Raw genomic sequence first — 20,069 nt, 5'->3', positions numbered from 1 at the left:
TCATCTCAAGTTTTTCAACAGAAAATCAGGAAAAATAATGCATAAGCTGCATAATGTTCCGAAAAATAATGATGGGACAAAGAAAGATGGAATATTTAAAGAAAGAAAAATATAAATGACAAACCATGTAAAAAATTATTAATCTTAAAAAAATGGAAGTCACAGAACAGATAAAACAAATACGACTCTATAGCAGCACCTAAAATGGTCATGAAAGAGGAAGCTCGTGAAAAAGGTAACATTCACGCTCATACATAAACAAGCTCATCCCATCCAGTGCTGGCAAGCAGGCCCTCGACAAGCACGCTCATATCGATTCCTACGGCGAATTCAGTGTGATGATCATAACTCCCAACAATAGCATCCTCCAGCACGTAATCCCACAAACAGACAGTCATATCGTAGGAACAGGAGGCTAACAAACACAGTCGATGCGGAGAGAAGTTCACTTTCCTAACTGCATATCCATGGCCATTCAATACAGAAACCGGAGTCCTGTAGCTCCTAACATCCCATACCCTAATCGATTTATCGACCGAAGCCATAACAATGCAACAATCATCGCTTATTCCAATCGCAAGATAGAACTTTGAAATCATGAGCTGGAATTATCATGGTGGAGCCTGGTTCTCGCACATCCCAAATGCGAACGATGTAATCGCCAGAGGTAGAAGCGAAGACATCGCCGTGACGAGGGTTCTAGACGGAGGAATAGTCGCAATAGGCATGCTCTTTGAATGTTCTGACACTGGTGGAGTGGTCTAGGGTCCAGAGCTTAGTGGTATCGTCCCAGGAGGAAGTCAAAAAGGAGTCGCGACGAACAGGGTTGTAGTCGGCAGAGTGAACCTCGCGAGTATGTTCGTGGAAGGAACGAATGGGATTAGATGTGGGGGGAAGAGCAAGGTCGTAAAGCTTAACAAAGCCATCGGCTATGGCGGCAACGAGAAGAGAGTCACGAGACTCGTACCAAGAGACGTCGTAGACTCCATCGGCGGTGTCAAAGGCGATGTGCTCGGATATGGGACCGACGGGATTGAGATCGAGGACGTGAAGGCGACCATTGCTAAGGATTCCAAAATTTTGGGTGGTGGCGATGGCGATGCGAGCCTCGTAGAAGGGGTTGAACTGGATGGAGTAGGCATTGAAGGGAATCTTAAAGACGAGCATGGTTGAGGAGTGAGGAGAACCTCTATGTGTCTCTCTTTGAAGTCTGATCTCACCCTCTCAGTTAGTTCGAAGCTACGCATCTCTTTTTCAATCCTTTTATCCAACTAGAAATTGCAATTCCCCTTTCCCATTCCAATTACACCATCATTTCCCTCTTTTGTTTCTATCCTATCATAATCTTTTAATTTTCCTTTTCACTTATTTATTTATTTATTTTTCATTTACCTTCGCACAATACTCCTTACACCAACTTTTCCTTAAATTGATAAAATAGAAAATGTCGATATGATTTTTCACAGAAAAAAAGGTCTATATGGGGATGAGCACAATAGAAACGACTACTTATTTTTTCTTCCTTTAAATTTTTGTTAAGTGACCGCTAGGAAATTTTAGTCAATATCTTTTTTCTTTCTTTCTTTTTGTTTTTTTTTTTTTTTTGTTAAAATACCATTCTAGTAGAGAAAATTAAAAGAATATTTTTCCTTTTAGAAACTATTTAAGAAAATATTGTTGTTTTCAAACTCTTTATAAAAATATTGTTTTTTTTTAAAAAAAAATAAGTTGAGGGTTGAAAATTTGACCTAGATAGGTCGAATTTTGAACACTCGACCTTTTCCTTTCTTATTTTTTGTACATCGAACTTTGAACCCTCGACCTTGCCCTAACATGTTTATTGAGTCTGTTTAATTATCATTTTGTAAAGCCTCCCATTATATTCACATACAAAAGGAGGGACAAAAAGGTAAAAACACCACAAGAGTTAGTTAGAGAGATAGTGAAGTATGAGAATATGGGGAAAAGGGCAATTCTGTTGAGGATCTGTTGGAGGTGGGACCACAGACGGATTAAATAAATTGGAAGAGAAAGAGAAAGAAGGCAGAGAAGATTTTGTGTGCGAGGACGTTCGTCTTTTCAGGAGGGGATCCAACACCTCTTGAATTGAAGGCTAGAAGCTACTGTTCTTAGTTTTCTAATTTTTCCCACTGAGTATTCTAGTTTTCTCTCTGGTTTGGTTATATTTCTTTTCATCTGTAATTCTGGGTTGAAATGATTGATTTTCGGTAAATAAAGATTGGAAGAAGTGTTGATTACCATTATTTCTTTCTTTGGTTTTATTTACTTGTTCATTCGATCTGGGAGAAGGGTAGAAAGAATCTGGTGCTTAACACTTTGGTATCAGAGTCGCAACTCTGAGGAAAACGCGCGTCATGGCCCAAAAACAATTGGAAGAGAGGTTGGAGGCTACGGAGAAAGAAATGGTAGGGCTGAAAGAGCTCTATGTCGGCCTGTGCAAGAACTTGGAGAAGCTAACCGAGAAGGTTAGAGAGAATAACATGGCTCGAAAGAAAGAAGAATCGATGTTAACTGAAGGAAGCAATCTCAAGTCGAAAGGGAAGATAGAGGAAGTCGAATCTTCTCATATTTCCAACGGAGGCAGCTTGGACAGAGGTAAGTATAAACGTTTGGAAATGCCCTTGTTTGCAGGTGATAACCTGGAATCGTGGGTCTATCGAGCAGAGCATTTCTTTAAAATTCATGAGCTCTCTGATGCTGAGAAGGTGAAGGTGGCTGTGATTAGCTTCGCCCCTGATGAAGTTGATTAGTTTTAGTGGAGTAACAACCGGAGGGCCATTACTACATGGGAAGAGTTGAACCGTAGGTTGCTTGAACACTACCGGAGGGTTGGATAAGGAAGTTTATGCACGAGTTTATTGAAAATTCGACAAGAGGGTTCATACCAAGAATATGTAAAAAAATTCATCAACTATTATGCTCCATTGCCGGACTTATCAGAGGAAGTACTGAAGGATGCATTCTTGAACGGGTTAGAACCGGAGCTGCAAGCTGAAATGGTTAGCTGGAATCCCAAAACTCTTGACGAGTGTATGAAGGAATCCCAATTGGTGAATGACCGGAACATCGCACTCAGGTTGGCCTTGAAAGAGTTGGGCCGCAAAAGGCTGAACCAGAAGATGGGCCAAATGGACAGAGGGGAATCTAGTGATAAAAGTCAGGGAAAGCCTATGGACAAACCAACCATGAAACAAATCGCATTACCTGTGAAGCTGTTAGTTCCCATTCCTGCAAAACAGAATCTTCCCATCAAGAAGGAGGCCCCAATGAAGAGACTAAGTGACCTCGATTTCAGAGAACGACTTGACAAGGGACTGTGTTTTCGTTGTAATGAAAAGTATGCCCCGGGACACCGCTATAAGTTCAAAGAAAATAGACAACTCATGCTGTTTATAGCCAATGAAGAGGAGGAAATGGAGGAAAATGAGTTAATCGAAGGAAAAGTACCTGTGGAATTGAAGTATGGTGAAGTACAAGAAAAGGTGGAACTATCGTTGAACTCCCTACTTGGTTTTTCAGCAAAGTGAACAATGAAACTCAAGGGAAAAATCAAGGACAAGGAAATGGTAGTCCTCATTGATTCGGGAGCTACTCACAACTTTATCCATCAAGAAACGGTTAGGGAGCTGAAGTTACCATTGGAACAACAAAAGAGGTTCGGGGTGGTGATAGGAAATGGAAGTGAAATCGAAGGAAAGGGTATTTTCAAAGGGGTAGAGCTCACACTCCCAAATTTAATGGTGAAGGCTGATTTCTTGGCTATGGAGTTAGGAAGGATGAATGTAGTTCTTGGAATGCCCTGGCTATGTACCACTGAGTTCATGGGAATCCACTAGCCTTCATTAACAATGGCCTTTTGGTCGAATGGAGCACCTATCGTGTTAAAAGGGGGGTGAGGGTTTAAGTTTCCTTTAAAATGCTAAGTAAAAAGTGGAATGAGGAAGATATGGGCTTCTTGGTAGATTTCCAGCATCTTGAGTTTGAAGACCTTAATGGCACGGAGGAAGGGAGGAAGGAAGAAGACTAACTTGCATTACCTGTCATGATTCAAGCACTATTAGAGCAGAACCAAGATGTATTCAGCTTACCAACTTCACTGCCCCCTAGAAGGGCAGTCGACCACCGAATAACCATTAAAGACGGAACCAATCCAATCAATGTCAGGCCCTACAAGTATGGATATGCACAGAAGGAGGAGATAGAGAAACTAGTTCATGAAATGTTGCAAGCTGGATTCATTAGACCTAGCAGGGGTCCCTACTCAAGCCCTGTTTTACTGGTAAAGAAGAAGGATGGGGGTTGGAGATTTTATGTTGACTATAAGAGGTTGAATCAAGCTACAATAGCTGACAAATTCCCTATTCCAGTCATTGAGGAGTTACTTGACGAGTTACACGGAGCTATAGTATTCTCAAAGCTTGATTTAAAGTCAGGTTACTACCAAATCCGCATGAGAGAGGAAGACATCGAGAAGACAGCATCTAGAACTCACGAAGGGCACTACGAGTTCTTGGTTATGCCTTTTGGGCTCACGAATGCACCTGAAACTTTCCAATCACTGATGAATAAGGTTTTTAAACCCTTTATACGTTGCTTTATACTTGTGTTTTTTTATGATATTTTGGTGTATAGTCCAGATGTTTCCACTCATGAGACTCACCTAGGAGTGGTGTTCAACATTCTAAGAGACAACAAACTCTTTGCTAACCAAAAGAAATGTGTATTCTATCGAGAGAGGTTACAATATTTGGGGCATTAGATTTCACACCAAGGGGTTGAAGCTGATGGGGAGAAGATCCAAGCTATGGTTAACTGGCCATGTCCCATGAATGTGACTGAATTGAGGGGTTTCTTGGGGTTGACCGATTATTATCGGCGCTTTGTTCAAGGTTACAGCATTAGGGCAGCTCCATTAACACGTTTGCTCAAGAAAAATAGTTTCAAATGGGATGAGGCTGCCACTCGAGCATTTGAAGACTTGAAGCAGCAGATGGTGTCCTGTCCGGTTCTAGCATTGCCAGACTTCAACCAACCTTTCATTATAGAAACATATGCCTCGGGAATAGGGGTAGGGGCTGCTCTGACTCAAGGAGACAAACCAATAGCCTTTTTTAGCCAAAAGCTCTCACAGCGTGCTCAAAACAAATCCATCTATGAAAGGGAATTAATGGCAGTCGTATTAGCTGTCCAAAGGTGGCATCATTACTTATTAGGAGGAAAATTCATCGTGATTTTAGACCAAAAAGCCTTGAAATTCTTGGTGGAATAGAGGGAAGTACAACCCTAATTTCAGAGGTGGTTAACCAAGCTTCTTGGCTATGATTTCGTGATACTTTACCAACCCGACTTGATAAACAAGGCAGCAAATGCCCTGTCTAGAGTCAACTTACCTTCTAAACCTGTTAGCTTATACTCCTTAGCAGTGTTAGATGTGGAACTCATATTAAAGAAGGTGGGAGAAGATGAGGAATTACTGCAAATCATTGCCGTATTAAAAGACAATCCGGATGGTAAACCAAACTACAAATGGACAAATGGAAGACTACTCTATAAAGGAAGGTTAGTCATCCCTAAACAATCGACTTTGATTCCCTCTTTATTGCATACTTACCATGATTCCATACTTGGAGGGCATTCGAGTTTCCTAAGGACCTACAAACGCATGAGTGGGGAGTTATATTGGGCGGGAACGAAGAGTGATATAAAAAATTATGTGGTCGGATGTGATATTTGTCAAAGAAACAAAACAGAATCTCTAACCCCTGCAGGACTGCTACAACCGCTACGTATTCCCGAGCTAACTTTGGAAGAGTGGACCATGGACTTTGTTGAAGGACTTCCTAGGGCAGGGGGCTTTGATTCCATCTTAGTAGTGGTTGATAGATTGAGCAAATATGGATACTTTATCCCCCTCAAGCATCCAATTTCAGCAAAGCAAGTAGCAGAAATCTTCATACAGGAAATCATCAAGCTTCATGGCATTCCCAAGTCGATTACTACTGATAGGGATAAAATCTTTTTGAATAAGTTCTGGAGAGAAGTTTTTGCAGCCGTAGGAACCAAATTAAGAAGAAGTACAGCTAACCATCCTCAAACAGATGGACAAATTGAACGTGTAAATCGATGTTTGGAAACTTATTTAAGGTGTTTTTGCAATGAGCAATCTAAAAAGTGGAATAAATGGTTGGCTTTGGCAAAATATTGGTATAACACCACCTTCCATGCATCAATAAGGACCACCCCATTCCAAGCGATTTATGGGAAGACTCCCCCACCGTTAATACATTATGGGGAAACAAAATCCAGCAATGACAGTGTTGACAACCTATTAAAGGAACGAGACTTGGCTTTGAATGCACTTAAGGAGAATCTGGAAATTGCACAAAATAGAATGAAAAAGCAGGCCGACCAGCATAGACGTGAGCTGACATTTGAGAGAGCGAGATTTTGAGAGAGAGCGAGAGCAAGATCTTGTGAACGAGAGCGAGATATCCGTACAAATTTTTCCTTTTTTTTCTTTATTTAATTATTCCCTGCCACCTTCTTCTTTCTTCCTTTCTTTCTTTCTTTCATTTTTTTTTTAATTTTCCATTTTATAAAAACAATTTCTAAAAATATTTTTTTATTATTTATAATTAAAAAAAAAAAAAAACTCCATCAAAACCTTGGTACCAAATGTACAAAAGGAATTCAAGATCATTATTGTAAAATCTTTTAAACTATTGATCTCACTACTGTGATTAAAATTTTTGTTCTTGATATCAATAATACAGTCTTATTTATAGACTTGCATGTGAAGGTTTTGAGTGTTGATTTGATTTATTATGTTCCCAAATTATTATCTAAAATATGTAAATTTGAATATTGAAGTTTTTTTTACCTAACTTTTTAGATTTAAGACTATCTGATGTTATTATTTATGTCAGTGACATTTAAAAGCTTCTATATCAAAATAATTACTATTCATAATATATAAAAGTAATAAATTATTATATCTCATAAAAATAAAAAAATGTAAATTAAATATCTCATTTATATAAAAATAATTACAAAAATCAATGTGTCCCACAAGGCAGACGTCGTCGATTTCGAGCTAGTTGTCATCATCGACTTTGAACTTGAAGTTGCTCGGGTTCTTTTTTATGTTGCTCTGGTACCTCTGCAGACGCTTCATAATATAAATATTCATTATGCTCTCCATGATCCCGACCATGTCCATGCACGTATGAAGACAAAGGACCAGCCTATGAGTCATAATGTCCTGAACCAGATGCTGGCATCATCATCATCATCGGACTAACATAATCAGTTTGAATCTACGTCTGCATCATAGGGGGCAACTCTTCCACATTATGTGCAACATCATCAAACTCATCCTCTTCCCGAATAGGTCCTCTACGTCTAGGAGCTGGTGGAGGAACAATGGGTATATCGTACATATAATGAATTTCCTCCATATAGCTTTGGTTGTCACTACATATAGCAAGAACCTGGTTCGAATCATTCGCAACCTCACGGAGTCTATGGTTGTTCGATCTCTGTGAATTATAAAATAATTAGACAATATTTAAAATAAATTTAAATTAAAAAGAATTAGATAATATTCATTTACCATACCCACAGCTGCTCCCGGATGAATGACGTAGCGCCTTGTGATATTATTATACCAATGAATATATTCTGAAGTGACATATGTGTCAAACTGTTCAAGAGAAACCCCATTGCAATAAACCTTGCACGATAGTACCATTGCACTACCAAATGTACAACTTTTTCGAACCAATCTCCAGTCCTTAGGTCAATATCATGCAGTACGGTTTAGTATTACAAGGTGATGGGACATCCTGCTGAAAATCGAATTGTCTCATCACACTGTCAGGAAGATGCCACTCACCAATGTGAAAACATATGAGAGGACTCATCGTCCGCCATATGTTTTGATCATTCGTACAAAAATAGGCAAAGTATGCATAAAAATTTTGTACGGCTCCCAAATAACCTGAAACACAAAATATTATATTAGAGAATATTAAAGCAAATACAATAAAAATGTGTATAAAATAATCAATTAGGTTCAGTGTAATGTACCTGTTCAGGTTGAAGCTGATCAAACATGTATCTATACTGGCTGATTACATGTGTGGTTGTCCTAGTCACACAAAATTTATCTCTCCACCTAAAATTTTAAATTGGTAATTTAGAATTTAAATTAACTAGATCAGTGATATAAAAATTAAATTGAATTAAAACAACATATCGAGAACCGTAGGCATGTCCAACTAACTGAGCGTCATTAACATGTTGTAGCTGTGGAGCCATTGTTGGAAATCGCTCCCAAGCCCATAGTTGAAAAAGTATGAGAGGCCCAACTATATCTCGAACCTCAGGTCTTGTTGCTTTGCATAGTTGTCTATACAACCATGCCAAGCATGCTCCACCCCACGAATACCGCCCCGCATCATGGAGGTTAGCTAACAGTGACAAGAACATCAAGTGAACAAAATGGCTTGATTTATCTGAAAACAGACTTCCACCCATCATTTGTAGTATATATACTAATGCATATCTTATGATTGTTTCCTCGTCTGCATCATCTGTGAGTTGATGAAATTGTGTTCCTAACCATATTAAACTTAACCTCGATCCTTTAATCTTGTCGACAGGTGGGGTCGCACCGAGGTACGTACAGTTGACAAACTTCTAATTAGTCATCGCACATCACTCCAATGACCGACTTACCGTCAATAGGTAACCCCAACAACACTTCTATGTCTTGTAGAGTGATAGTGCACTCTCCAACAGATATATGAAATGTATGCGTCTCGGGCTTCCATTTCTCGACCAAGGCTATGATCAGATGCCAGTCCTACTGAATAAATCCTAATCTGGCAACCTCATAGAATCCAGATGTGCGCAGTAACGGTAGTATTCGAGGGTGGAGTAGGATAGTGCGCTAGAGAACTGTCTCTCGACGCCTGCAAGATATTTCTCCAGTAGTGCGATCTCGTCATACAACAGATGATCGATGAATGGACTAGTCGTACAAAACATCGAGATCAACAGATCCTGGGTTTAAAGCCATGATCTGAAAAAAAAAATTATTTCTCAATTAAAAAAAATAATGTTCAAGTTAATTAAAAGAATATTTATTTCTCAATTAAAAAAAATATTTATTTTTCAATCAAATAATGTACAAGTTAATTAAAAGAATAATGTACAAGTTAATTAGAAGAATAATGTACAAGTTAATTAAAAAAAATAATGTACAACTTAATTAAAACAATAATGTACAATTTAGTAATCATTAATGAAAAACAAGAAAAAAAAGCTAGTAATCATTAATGAAAAAATAACAACAATAACAGAGAGAGCGAGATATTCAGCGAGATTGTAGGAGAGAGCGAGATGTTCAACGAGATTGTAGGAGAGCGACATTGTAGGAGAGAGCGAGATTGTACAAGGAAATTGCATGGCTTGTTCGAGATCAATCTCTCAATCTCGCTCTCTCCTACAATCTTTACTTTTTAAAGTGGTATTTATTAAATTCGGTTAAAAGTGAGACTTAAACCAAAATTAATATCCAAATGCATATTGAAAGAGAAAATCTTAAAAGATGAATAAGATTTTAAATAATTTTTTCTAAGCTAACTGTTCTTACAATTCACTTTTTTGTGGTCAAGAATGATAATATTGGCATTATAATCAACATGAAAATTAAATCAAACTTTGATCTCGAACAAGCCATGCGATTTTCTTGTACAATCTCGCTCTCTCCTACAATCTCTGAGAATGGAAGCTCCAATGGAAGTAATATACAAACCCATCTCTGAGAATCAATCTTTCGCCATTTTATTCGAACATTGAATTTATCTCAGTCGTTGCCTACGGAGAGAATTTATCACTATTTTCTTAGAATTTTTGTTATTTTGTTTGTATGTAAATCATGTTAGATGAAAGTCCATTCTTGAGCGTGGTAACTTACATAACTAAACCTTTATTTTTAGTTTAATTATATAAAAGATGGAAGTTTGAACATTTTACCTTACAGATATGTAACATCTTGAGTTAATTCAAAGTTAACACTAATTACTAACATAGCATCCATTAATGATAGTTCTTATGATTAAATTAATTAAAACTTTTTAACAACATATATATGAGAAATGTTGAGGATATGGGATGATTGCATAGGATTAATTAGACTATGCTTATCCTGATTGTGTAAAGAGCATTAGTCATGGCCGCTCTCTCCTTCAATCTCGCTCTCTCCTACAATCTCGCTATTTCTTACAATCTCGCTCTTTCTTACAATCTCGCTCTCTCTTACAATCTGCTTCACCCACTTATCTTCCTTGTTGAAACTTCAACCCTCGACAACCTTAATGTTTCTCTGTTTGTCAAAACTTCAACCATCGACAATCCTAATTTATGTATTGTTTCCAAGTTTTTGTTTGTTTGTCGAGTTCTCAACATTTGACCTCTACATTAGTCGAATCCTCAACCCTCGACTTCTAGCCTCGAACTCCCAAAACAATAATATTTCTCTAATAAGTTTCAAAACAACAATATTTCTCTAATAAGTTTTGAAAACAACAATAAAAATATTAAATGTTCCATTTTTTTCTCTCTGACACCTTTGTAAAAAGTCGGAAAGTAAGTTAATTTCCAAGTTTTCAACGGACAAATAACAACTTGTTTGAAAATAATTTGTTTTTTTTCATATGGAGTACAAATATTTCGAAATTTGATTAATCGGGAAAAACAAACTTTACATATATCTATGCATTCTTTAAAGCAAATTAAAGCAATTTATTTCCTTTTCTTTTTTTAAAGTACCACAATGATTTCTTTTTTGAAAAAAAAAATATTTTTTGATTAATTTTTATTTTGTAAAATGTTATACATTTAGTCCTTAAATTTTGAGTTTGATTTTAATTTTTCCTATCAAAATGCTACAACTTTACCCATGACATTTAAATCAATTTGGTCCCTACATCTCGAGGTTTACATTTTTTATCTTAATTTTTTCACTAAATACTCACTTTCCATATTTTGGAGTTAATTTATGTTAATAAATTAAAAATTGTTAAAAAAAACTTGTAGTTAATTAAGTTTAATTATTTCTATTGTTTTTAAAATTAAATTTAAAATTTTACTTCTAATTATTTTTAATTAATTAATAGAACTTGACGTCAATAATTGAAAGTAAGTATTTAATGAAAAATTGAGGTTAAAAATGTAAAATTTTGAAATTCATTGACCAAATTGAAACAGAACTCAAATCTCAAAGGTAAAATTATAACATTTGAAACTTAATTAAATTGAAACAAAACCAGACACCAAATAGAAACTATATCAAAAGATTTAGGGACAAAAAAATGTATAATTCTTTTTCCCCCCTTTTTTTGGGCTTAATTAACATTTATTGCCAATTATGTATTCAAAATGAAAAAGTCTACCTGGAATATCTGCTTTAAAAGCAAGTCATTAGATTGTCATCTATTTGGAAGTTGACTTTTATTTACAAGAAATACAAGTGCAAAAGTCAAGTGTTATCCCTTCAAACCAAGAAATAATAGTAATAAAGTATGTCCAATGTTTAGATCATAAATTTAAAATAGTACGTAAGATCAAATTATCAATAAATACGTAAAATTTCATAAAAATTTAAACATCACTTTAATCTTATTTTAGTTCATCAAATTTATACGTGGAATTTCCTACCTTGACATCTAAAAAAACAATAGGTGTTAAGTTACCTTATGGTTGACTATCAATTTTTTTATTTTATATTTTTGTGTAATATATATAGATAGATAGAGGAGGAAAAGACATAAAACCAGGTTATGACATTAAAATGTGTAAAAAAAAAAGTTATTAATTATTGGTTAAATTATAGAAGTAGATTTTAAATTTGAGTTTTATGTCTACTTAATATCTCAATTTTTTAAGGTGTCTAAATTTCTTCAACAATTTTTTTAATAGTTGTCTAAGCTTGTTAAAAAAACATTAAAATAATAATGATAGTTCTCTAAATTTTCAAGTGTTTTAGTAGTTTGATAAAAAAAACATATCTTCTCTGATAAGTCGTTGATAATCTTAGTTAAAACGAGTGTAACTCCATTGACATTAAAATGCATTAGCACTCGAATCTCTCTATCTACCCATTGTTGTATTAGAAGAACTCTTGATAATCTTAAGATTTTGTAAAATTTATTGATCTATAGATAAAAATTTAAATGGGTTTAAATCTTATTTTGATCTATAAACTTTGAATAATGTTCTATTTTGGTCTCTAAACTTTTAAAAATACATATTTTAGTATTTGAACTTTGAATATTATTTTATTTTGGTTCCTGAACTTTTAAAATGTTTGTTTTAGTCTTTAAGAGTTTAAAAAAATGTTTATTTTGGTCTTGAATATATTAAGATTTTGTTAACTATTTAACAAAATGACAATGTGACTTGTATTTTTGGATAACTAGGCTAGTAAATAAGTTAATTGCGCTAAAAAATCTAGAGTTTCAAATTTTGAATGAGGTGATAAAGCATAAGAATTTAAAAGATATTTTTAGTTCAAAATTTTGGTCATTCAATATTTTGGAATGTTGATTATTGCTGTTGAAACGTTAACATAATTTTAATAGTAGGACTAAAATAAACACTTTTCAAAGTTTAAGGACTAAAACAAATGTTCTTGAAAGTTCAGGGATCAAAATAGAACCGGATTCAAAGTTCAGGTACTAAAATAGGATTTAAATCGATGTAAATTTTATACCACGAAAGCTTAAATATTTAATTTTGTGAGTGTTCTACAATTTTTAAAAGTTTTAAAGAAAAATTATTTTAAATGATAAAACTGTTAAAAATATTTACAAATATAGAAAAATATCACGGTTTATTTGTAATAGACCATGATAGATTACTATTATATACATATAGGTACATATAGTAGTCTATCGCAGTCTATTACTGATAGACGTTAAAATTTTGCTTTCTCACATAAATATTTGGATTATTTTTGTTCTATTTCAAAATAGTTCAAATTTAAATACTAAATTTATAATTGAAAAGAAAAATTAAGAACTAAATTGACACATAAGGAAGAGACTAAAACTCAAAGTTAACATTCTATGTTTAGTAGTGTTTGCAACTTTGCATCTAAAAGAATATCCACTTTGTTAAAGCTTAAAGGGAAATGCTTTAGGAAAATCCCATGGCTTTCAGGCACAGAACAGCGATGCATCAGAAAGATTTTGGATAATTGTTTCCAAATACATCCATTAGTGAGAGCAACCAAAGCATTTGAGCCAATAATCTCTCACATTTCCCCTCTTCTGTAAATCGTACGATTCTTGAGAAGACGGGCGAAGTGTTTAACATCTGGAATCACTCCGAAGAGACTTTTCAATGATTGTGAAACTCTGGACGAGAAACAGCAGCGTCAAAGGAATTTTCACTACTTGGGGTTGGGGCCACCAGCTGGATTGCCTCTGTTTGCTGCTGTTTTTGTAGCCGTATCTCTTGCTCTTCCCCTTGCCTTCTGCCGATGACTCTGGATCTGGATATGCTTACAACCAGGTAGTGTATTTCTGATTCCTGTTCTTCCATTACGGAGTTTTGTTCTTTGTTGCTTTTGCTGTGGTGGGTTTGGACCGATTTGAGAGTTTGTGGCCCTCCTTCGTTTTGTTCTGTAGATTGAGAAGTGGTTAAACTTTTGTTTTGAAGAATGGTGAACTGAAATTGTGACTTGGGATTTCCTTTCCTATGAGGCGGAGTTGCCGTCGAGGACTTTTGTGATCAATATGATTGATCAGTTCATCAATTTTGTCATTCGGCCGCCCAGGTATTTTTTCTGCTACGCTTGCCAATTTCTTGAGCTACTGAGCTGGTTTATTGAGCTACAAGTGAAGTGACGATTATTCTGCAGTTGAGATCTTGTTTGTTTCTGAGGCCTATGAGCAGTGGAAACACTCAAATTAGTCTTTATACTGCATTTTTTTCCTCATTGTACATTTTGTTATATATTTTTGCCGTACAGGGCGGATTATAACCCTGATCAATATTTATGGGAGAAAAACTTCACTCTCGCGGGCAGAGCATACCAACGACAGGATTTGGAGGCAAGTATGGACGGACAAATTCTTTCGTAAATTTGAAGTTGTTCCTTTTTTTTTTTTTTTTTTTTTTTTTTAATTTTTAAATCTTATTTATTCCTGCCTATTGAATGATATCCATAATCCTTCCATATTAACAAATTTTGCCAATGCAGCTAAAAAATTCAAGGGGCCATACCTTGCAATGCAGTCATTATTTGCCTTCATCTATTCCTGAGGATACCCCTCTGCCTTGTGTCATCTATTGCCATGGTAACAGGTACTTGCATTTGTGGAACAATTTACAGTTGGAAAAGATTCCGGAATCTGATCATTCTCTGCATTGGAGGATTTCCTTGTTCTATTGCTTTTCTTTAGTAATATTGGTTTTGGACATGGTTTTGACAAGTGACAACTTGTCCTTTTTTTACTCTTTGTGGTGATTCTATATGATTTCGGACATTCTATGCTAAGAATTCTTAACTAAGTTTATTCTTGGGGAATTATTCAGTGGATGTCGAGCAGATGCTAATGAGGCTGCTGTCATACTTCTTCCATCAAATATTACCGTTTTTACGCTTGATTTTTCGGGTTCAGGCTTGTCTGATGGAGATTATGTCAGCCTTGGTTGGCATGAGGTATGCATCTATTAACCATACATCATGGTTTCAGTTAATTGAGGTTCTGAATCTGAAATATTTTGAAATATGATTTCAATGATGAAAGAGAGATGACCTCAAGGTTGTGGTGACATACTTGAGAAGCAACAAACAAGTATCCCGTATAGGTCTCTGGGGAAGATCTATGGGTGCTGTAACTAGGTATGTTGAGTCATATTTTTTACCATGCTGTCATCAATATATTGTATGCCTTGATGTTTTAATTTGTCATGAAATTGATCTTAGAGCGAGAGTATGAAGTGTACATTCTTTAGCTGTATTCATTTTAGTTTGTTCTCTGCATCCTTTGTCTATTTTGTCCTCATCTTTTGACAGATGATATATTGATGCAATCGTGCTAAATCACGGTTTTGTACTTCTTGGCTGCCACGTGGTAGTGGCTTGAACTTGTATGTGAGGGAATTCTGCAACTTTTTTCAAGTTAAATATAATTTATTTCCAGTAACAATGTTTATTTTTAAAATAACACCTTCAATTTATTATATCTCATAATATAGATGAAATTTGTACCCACTAAGGACCTTACGGATGGTGCCCTAAGTAAAGGAAAGTTTACTTGGTTTAACATGAGAGAAAATGTTGTTCATAAATCATACTCTTATCCATTGTTTTCTTGTCGCGAATTAGTTGTTAGATATTTCAAAATTCATGGGAGTTGAGAGGCTTGGTAGAGTTTTCAAACCACTTTCCAACTGTACGTGAGACAAGATTGTTGGCATGGGGCAACTAAACTGTCCTATTTGAGCTACCCAACTAAACCGTCCTATTTGAGACACTGATTATCTGGTCCCAACTTAAGACATTGATTATCTTATGGGCATTTATTACCTGACTTTTTTTTGTACTATGAGCTTGGTTTGATCCTCTGGGATTTGAGTCTGTTTCTCTAGTTCGTGATAAAGCCCATTTCCAACCCCCCACCACTCATGGCTAAAAATCTGCCTTTGTACATCCTTCCATTTCTCTTAATAAAGGCTCGGTAAAATCTGCATTGGTGAAAGCAAGCACTATTCTGTTCTGGAAGGATGATGGAAGGGTGTTGCTTTAAATCAATGGATACACCCAATTGACAAGTACTTCTGATATTACTGTGGTATAGAGATGTATCAGACTTGAAGAAACTCCCATGGCTGTCAACTTCCTGCTAACTAGGAGGCTACAAAGATAGCCATTTGAACTTTTAACTTTAAATTATACGTCGAAAATGATATCCAACTTTGAAAGAAGAGTGAACAGAAATTCCCTTGACCTCTAATGCTAGCCTCCAAACCCTCCATAAATTGGAGGGTTTTCTGGGAATACTCTAAATGGAAAAATCTTCTTAGGAGTGAAGGGAACTATGATTGGTGTTCCTTCTTGTGTAGTGTTCTATGTGGAGTCTCGTGTAAAAGCCCTCTTCTTTTGTAGCAATTTGAGACCTTTTTTGTACCTCTTTTGGTTTGGTGAATCTTGCCTTGTTCTTTCATTTTATTAGTGAATTTTGTTTCCTTGGTTAAAAAAAGTAGAAGAAAAAGAAGAAAAAACCTTGCTGTTTCACTTCTTTAGTACATCCATTTCTCATATTTCTGTGAAAAAAAGATGTTCGGTGAATATTTAAAAATTTAACGGTCTGGTTTGGTTTCTTTTTTTTTTTTATCTTTTTTTCAGTTTGACTGGAATTTATGATATTTAAATTTTTTAGGATGTATTCAATTACCTGAAGCCTTCTGTGATACAATGCAGCCTTCTTTATGGAGCTGAAGATCCTTCCGTAGCCGGAATGGTGCTTGACAGTGCCTTTTCTAACCTTTACAACCTAATGATGGAACTAGTTGATGTTTATAAGATCCGACTACCTAAATTCACGGTACAACCTCTACCTTATGCCACTTTTCACTAACTAGTTTCACCCATCTGCATATTTCATTGGACGCTGCTAATTGTGTCACACTAATTACTGAGAACTATAGCTGTAACAAATCTGCAGAAGTGAACAATTGTTCCTTCTTCTTCTTCTTCTTCTTCTTCTTTTTTTTTTTTTTTTTTTTTTTTTTTTGTAAAAGTAAAAAACAATCACTAGTGAAAAAAAAGATCGTGGAGTGATTGTGATAATGCTTGAGGCTTTGGAGACAAAGAAAAGGAGTTGGATCTTTAAATTAGACCTAATGAAATCTTATGATATGGTGGGTTTAGAGTTTTTATTACATGTAATGTAAAGAAAAGGCTTGTAGAAAGGTGGTACTACTATTTAAATTTGTGCTAGTTGACGTGAGCAGTTCCAGGTGGAGTATTCTCTACATGTCTTTTCAGTAATTATTCGACTGTCTGTATTAATTTGGATTGGGAGTGCTTCCTTTAGTCCATAGATAGGGAAGATATTTTCTGTCTATTTGTTTTGGCTTGTCCCCGGTTTACCTTTTTTTGTGTTAATTAAATTATATGCTCCGGAGTGTTCCTTCTAGAAAGATATGATGTACTAATGGTGACATAATGTAAACTTGATATGCCAGGTAAAGATGGCTGTTCAATACATGAGGAGGGTAATTGAGAAGAGGGCAAAGTTTGATATCATGAATCTTAATTGCTTACAGGTTTGTCTGACCCATTATTATATTAGAGCTTGCTAGATTGGCTTCTTCATTTATATTTATCTGGTCGTGCCAATTATTTTACTGGGAGGATCTGTCTTCAAAAGTTTGCCATTGACCCTACTTGAACATGAAGCAGAGTTATTTCATTGCAGTGCAGTACGTTTATGTATGAAACCATTTTTTGAAATGCCATCAGGTGACCCCAAAAACTTTCATTCCTGCTTTGTTTGGGCATGCTAATTGTGACAAGTTCGTTCAACCTCATCACTCCGAACTCATCTATAATTCATATGCGGTACTGTCCAATTTTGAAAGAATTATACTTTTTAGCTATAGGATTAAAAATTTCTCATTTCTGATTCATTTTTTCTTTATAATGCAGGGGGATAAAAATATTATTAAGTTCGATGGGGATCATAACTCGTCAAGACCACAATTCTATTATGACTCGGTTTCTATTTTCTTCTATAATGTTCTTCATCCACCCCAGTTACCTTCCGCTCATGCAAGCAAACTTGAGAAATATTATGATTTAGGGGATTTGAAGATTGGGGCTGATAAGGATGAGGTAAATTTCTGTCTTGATGCCAGAGTAGTACTATTTTTTATTCAATATATATTGTCTTTTATTCATATGTTATTCCTATTGTTTTTGAAGTTTTGATTCCATGTCCATGATCAAGTTTTGATACCGAAAGTTTGTCACTAATTTATGCAACTACAACACTGACATGATTACTGTCTTCTTGATATCTCTTAATTCTTAAATTATGTAATAGCTTATTTCATAAATATTGTTAGCAGCTGTAAAATCTTAAATTATTTAATAGTTTATTTCATAAATATTGTTAGCAGCTGTAAAATATTTTACTGTTAGGAATGTTAGAGAGTATCAAGAATGTTGGCAATTTGCTAATGAGTTCATTTACTAGCAATTTGGAGAATATAAACATATTTCGTTCTTTTGGTTTGATGAGACTCCTAGGTCTCTAGGCTAGTCCCTCTTTGGCTCATTTTGGGAGGATTGTTTGTTGGCTATTAATGGACTTCTTGTATTTATTCATTTATTCACCTGAAACTTGGTTTTCAGATTTCAAAAAGAAATTATTAGATTATAGTTTAGATAGAGTTAGGGAGATTGAGAAAGAAGCAAAATTTGGAGAGTTGAGTCAGCGGTGTTTTTTAATTCTTTGGTTATAATTTATTTACTGTTAGTATATGTATAGATATATTTTTTAAAGCATTTACTGTTAGTATTTTAATACCTATTATATATTTTCATTATTCAGTACTTGAATTTATAGTGTCTATCAGATTCACACAATCTCCAACCTTTTGATTTCCAGAATCTAATATACGAGATAATATCAAGGCTTCGCTCTACTGGAAATGATGTTGCTGGTTCATCTTCGGCTCCTAGTGTTCCAACCACGAAATTTGTTGGTGACCTTATTTCTGAAATTCCTCCAGTGATAACAGAAATTGTATGTCTTAAATTAATTGCCATCTTTTGACCTTTCCTTTACCCATTGCTTAACGTTGTGATTGTGATGTATTTGTGATGTCTGCTGTAGGATAACATACCTAATGACTATAGTACAATTAACAGTGATGAGCCATCACATCTGCAGGTGATCTTAATTTACTGTCATTGAAACTTGAAAGTGGTTTTAATTTTTAAATCTTCTTGCTTATTGTTTCTGGGATTGATATTCAATAATCAGTATCCATTTCTAGCATTTGCATCTTATAGTTTATGCCTCTGCACCTTAAAGAAAAAAGGTCATTAGTGCAGGCCTTGCCATTTGTCATCTTTTAACAGGGGTCTGTAGTTTCAATTTGTAGGACCAGCTAGATGGTGAAACTGAAGAATGTTGCTCGTACACGAGTTCGAATAGAGAAAGCTGGGGAAGATGTTCTTCCCTTGGCGGCAGTGAAGAAGAATCTTCTGCTGCTTGTGTGGTTTCTAAGAACAAATTTCAGGTTCTCTCCCCATCTGATGAATTTAATCCTGTTATGATCAAAATCCCATTTCTTAGGAATAGAATATCTATATCAATGGGCATTAAATCACCTGGCAATTTTTTGGTTTTTAGTCTGATACCTTGTTAGAGAATGGGTGAGAAGGATTTGATTTCAGTGTTCAGCTTCAAGATAGATAGTTGCCAGTGTTGTTTTTCTGTATGCATGATATTCCATTACATATGATTGCAGGAGACTTTTGAAGCATTTCCAACACCTCTTCGAAGCACACAAGGAAAACCATCTGATTCGTCAAAAGATGAAAAGAAGAAGAAAAAGAAGAAAGTTGCGACCTCTCAGTCTCAGAAGCAGAAGAAATCGAAAACGGAGAAACTAGAAGCCCTTAGTAGACACCTTAGGCTTTGCATTTTAAGGCGAGTACATCGTTGAAGATGGCCATTTATGGTTTACACTGTAGCATACCCACAACATTGTAAAATGTCAGCCGTCGTTTCTTTAGATTAAATTGTAGCTTCCCCAACCCAACAACATATGGAACAAAGTTGGCAGTAACCATTAAGATTCTTGTCTTAGTAAATTAAATTGCCCTGTGCGAGTGTTTATATCATTTTGTGCTTCGATTACTTCATCTTCATGTTGGAGCTATAACAAATTTTAGAAATTGCAGATGTGTTGGATCTTTAAATTAAATGGATGAGGGAAGATTCAAAATTTGGTTC

The 20,069-nt window shown here is 35.3% G+C and overlaps 1 protein-coding gene and 1 pseudogene across 2 annotated transcripts; one reads left to right on the top strand and one right to left on the bottom strand.

Moving 5' to 3' along the window:
- Positions 1-248: 248 nt before the first annotated feature.
- Positions 249-1,167, bottom strand: LOC120074160 (peroxisomal targeting signal type 2 receptor-like; annotated as a pseudogene).
- Positions 1,168-13,089: 11,922 nt separating this feature from the next.
- LOC120073301 (alpha/beta-Hydrolases superfamily protein) lies at positions 13,090-19,957 on the top strand. Of its 2 annotated transcripts, none has more exons than XM_039026053.2 (14): positions 13,090-13,602; positions 13,719-13,867; positions 14,063-14,144; positions 14,294-14,397; positions 14,629-14,755; positions 14,844-14,938; positions 16,520-16,643; positions 17,287-17,367; positions 17,564-17,662; positions 17,750-17,935; positions 18,714-18,851; positions 18,942-18,998; positions 19,213-19,350; positions 19,582-19,957. In XM_039026053.2, exons 2-14 carry the CDS (start codon positions 13,827-13,829, stop codon positions 19,777-19,779), a joined length of 1,470 nt encoding a protein of 489 aa, XP_038881981.1. In that variant the 5' UTR covers positions 13,090-13,602; positions 13,719-13,826; the 3' UTR covers positions 19,780-19,957. The 2 variants fall into 2 exon arrangements, with proteins under 2 accessions (XP_038881981.1, XP_038881982.1); XM_039026054.2 differs by having other exon boundaries at positions 13,155-13,602; positions 13,750-13,867.
- Positions 19,958-20,069: the final 112 nt, after the last annotated feature.

The sequence above is a fragment of the Benincasa hispida genome, chromosome 3 (genome assembly GCF_027475165.1).
Source record: "Benincasa hispida cultivar pf3 chromosome 3, pf3_genome.v1.1, whole genome shotgun sequence".
NCBI classification, from domain to species: Eukaryota; Viridiplantae; Streptophyta; class Magnoliopsida; order Cucurbitales; family Cucurbitaceae; genus Benincasa; species Benincasa hispida.
Note: the sequence above shows the minus strand (reverse complement) of the source record. Positions and strands in the feature narration are given on the sequence as shown.